The 3,549-nt window shown below is 44.7% G+C and overlaps 1 protein-coding gene across 1 annotated transcript; it reads left to right on the plus strand.

Moving 5' to 3' along the window:
* Nucleotides 1-513: 513 nt before the first annotated feature.
* LOC149916777 (uncharacterized) lies at nt 514-3,158 on the plus strand. The gene has a single exon (XM_090145907.1). The coding sequence runs from the start codon at nt 1,236-1,238 to the stop codon at nt 3,156-3,158; it is 1,923 nt and encodes a 640-aa protein (XP_090002033.1). The 5' UTR covers nt 514-1,235.
* The last annotated feature ends 391 nt before the right edge of the window (nt 3,159-3,549 follow it).

The raw sequence follows: 3,549 nt of genomic DNA on the forward strand, positions 1-3,549 counted from the left end.
ACTAGTCTTCCTTTTGCTGTTGTTATGCTAAAGAAGCCTTTAGTGTTTTCTTTTAGTTTCCTCAACAGATTAAATTGCAAGTGGAACTTTAAGAAAAAAAGAATAACAACTGAAGAAATGTAACCAAAATGGAGTTATTTGCACAAGAAACAAAGAAATCCCATTCCCTGTTCATGTTGAAATAGAAAAAGTTCCTAATGACAGCAGGGACAAAGAGAGTGAAATTTTAGAGAAGGAATTAGCAATAGTAGGAATTAGGCAGTTTGTTTTGTTTAATTTTACAGCTTCTACAGTTTTTACTATTAAATAATTATCTCCCAGGGAAAGAGCTGATTAAGAAGAAAGCTATGCCCTTCTATCCATGTCCTCCCCAGACTCCCTCCACACCTCCACCCCAAAAATACACTCTGTATAAAAATTTATTTAAATCTATCTTTCCTTGACCTGTAGAAAGTTCTGTTTGTATATTTTCTACACACCTGTCATGGTTTTGGTTTTTTCTTATTCGACTTTCAGTATTCAACATCAAAACATCGTGTACTGGAAGTGTTAATATTCTAACTCCACGTACCTATCCCTATACATTGCGGAAGTCACGGGATCTGACCCTTCCGGGGGGGGCGGTCTCTTACTGCCTGGCAGTGGGTGCTGGAGGGTGCTTTCCTAGCCGTTCCAAGCTTTTTCAGGTTTGACTCGGTCTCGGGAACTCTCTCTCATATCTTATTTCATTCATTAGTCTCAATTTCAATTAGATTGTATTATATTGTATTATTTTGTATTCCGATATCATAGTTAGTAAAATAAGTTTACCTCCATAGATTGTTGCCGCTGTTTCTTTCCTTTTCCCCCTTCCTTCCCATTTTGTGGGCCCAGGTGGGGGGTGGGGAGGGCAGGGGCATACTGCCCCCTGTCACGGGCATAAACTGATCCAGTTAATTCCGTGACAGATTTTGGTGGAGAATGCGGGCATAGCTGCCTTTTGTTTTTGGTTTTTGCTTTTTGGCTCTTAGAACGAATCTCGCTCTCTGCTCTTAGAGAGCTTCGTTAGGGAGCATTATCAGTAGTTCAGGTTTTGTGCTGGGAAACTTGACCTTGAAAGACCAGGCGTACTGCCAGTATTCTGGGATATTTGTAAACTTTGAGCACTGCTTAGTCTGGGTAGTGCCTTTTTTTCCTTCCCCCCCCCCCCTCTTGTTAGTTTCAATTCATTAACCCTTTTTGAGCAGAAACCAGCGATGAACCCACTCTTTTTCGTGGGAGCGCTGAGTAAGGGATTAAAAGCTATGGTGTTTCTCGCGACCTACTGGCGAATCATCAATGTCATCATTACTTGTTGTGGACTTGTGTACATATATAACTACATATGGGCACTGACGGAGACGCCTGTATGGTACCTATCTTGGTACCTATATGCAATGTTTAATACGAATTTTGACACTTGCATCCCGGATGGAATGGCTAATTTCACAAGCAACTACATCCCAGATGGAATAGCTAATTTTACAAACCACACGATGTTCAAACCAGTTTCCAGGTTTTCCTTTTGGTTTATCAGACGCTTTTCCAATGCTGACTTAACTCTCATGCTTGTGGTCGTAATATCACTCTCCCTGAATGTATTCCAATACAGGAATAGTAAGCAGAAGGAGTCTCCTCCAGAACCAGAGAATGCTGACTGGCAGGGAATATGGAGAGGTTTAGGAAAAATCTTAGAAGCATGGGGACCCGCAATGTCATGGGATTTCACTCTTGAGCACCTGTGGGATCCCCAGAAACTTAGCCAGTATTTGGAACAGGGGCAGTGCGGCTCAGGTAAATCTAAGGAGGTACAACTTATTTGGGGTTTGGCTTGTGCTTACCGTGCCATATATAATACTGTTTTGGAGAGAGAGAGTTTCCGAGCTGAGGTTCAAGCCAAAGGGAAAGTCAAATCTGATCAATTACAGGAGACACCAGTAACAATATCAGTTGCCCCTGTGGAGGCCAAGAAATGGAAACGAGTGTCCTCGCGTCTAGAACGGAAAAAAGAAGAAGAGGAGGAGGAGGAGGTGGAGGAAGATCCAGGTGAGGGGCCCTCCTCGAAACCACCAACATCAAGAAAGGCAAAAGGAAAAACTAAGAGACATGCAGAAGAGAGTGATGAAGAGGAAGTTTCTATTACTACTCGTCGGCCTCTGAAGATGACTGAAATCCAAGGCTCAAGAAAGGAATTTATACGGCGCCCAAATGAAGCTATCGTTTCCTGGTTAGTTCGCTGTTGGGACGATGGGGCCAGTAGCTTGTCTCTAGATGGTAACGAAGCTCGCCAATTAGGAGCCATTGCCAGAGATCCAGCTATTGACAGAGGAATTAGTCGATGTCTGGATGGGGCTGCCTCCCTCTGGGAACGAGTATTAACAGCCGTAAAGGAAAGGTACCCCTTCAAAAGTGGCTTGAAGCCTGTGACGAAAAGATGGGATACAGTTGAACAGGGTATCCAGTATTTGAGGGAAATAGCCGTGGTGGAAATGTTGTATGATCCTAACTGTGTTTTTAACGACCCACAAGGCCATGACCCTGAGAGAGTGAGAACAACGCGTGAAATGTGGCAGCAACTCACGTCAACAGCACCAGCCAGATACGCCTCTGCACTATTGGCAGCCTCGGACAGATACCAGGACCAACAGAGAAGCCCCTTAGTTTATGAATTGATTCTTATGCTCCAAAGCTATGAACAACAGCTACCCCCAACTCGCGCCGCCATCGCCGCCATCTCACAAATGACGGAGCAACTGAATGAAATGCGAGAGCAAATGTCTTCACTGATGAATCGTGACAAACCTGTAGAAGTATCAGAAACGCTTGATGAAGATCAGAATAGTCAAAAGAGTCTACTGAAGGAGCTGATGAAACTAATACGGATCGAACTAACTAAAGACGATGAACCCTCCTTCTCAGGTGCAAAATCAAAAATCTCAGCTGTTAGAGGCAAACGCTCTCCAGCTCCAGGAAGGAATCCTACATCGCGACTTGCCTTGTGGCGTTACTTACGTGACCATGGAGAAGACATGAGGAAGTGGCACGACCAAGCTACTCATGTACTACGAGCACGGGTGAGAGAATTACAAGGCAGATCAACCGCCAGTGCAGTTGCTCCGGTTACCACAGGTAATGAATAGAGGGGCCCTGCCCTCAGTCAGGGGGGGGAAAGGGATAATAGAGTTTATTGGACTGTGTGGATCCGATGGCCTGGCACATCAGAACCACTGAAATATAAGGCATTGGTGGATACCGGTGCACAGTGCACTCTGATGCCCTCGACTTATGAAGGGACAGAATCAATCCATATTTCTGGAGTGACTGGGGGCTCTCAAGAATTGACTGTGTTGGAGGCCGAGATAAGCCTCACTGGTAGGAACTGGCAAAAGCACCCTATTGTGACTGGTCCAGGGGCTCCATGTATACTTGGTATTGATTACCTCAGAAGGGGGCATTTCAAGGATCCTAAGGGGTATCGATGGGCCTTTGGAATAGCTGCTATAGACACAAACAACATTAAGCAGCTGTCTG

This window comes from Phasianus colchicus, chromosome 9 (assembly GCF_987193195.1).
Source record: "Phasianus colchicus chromosome 9, bPhaCol1.hap1.1, whole genome shotgun sequence".
NCBI classification, from domain to species: Eukaryota; Metazoa; Chordata; class Aves; order Galliformes; family Phasianidae; genus Phasianus; species Phasianus colchicus.

Excerpts from the sequence above, each read along its gene's own strand:
- LOC149916777 (XM_090145907.1), top strand. The coding sequence starts at position 1,236 with ATGAACCCACTCTTTTTCGTGGGAGCGCTGAGTAAGGGATTAAAAGCT.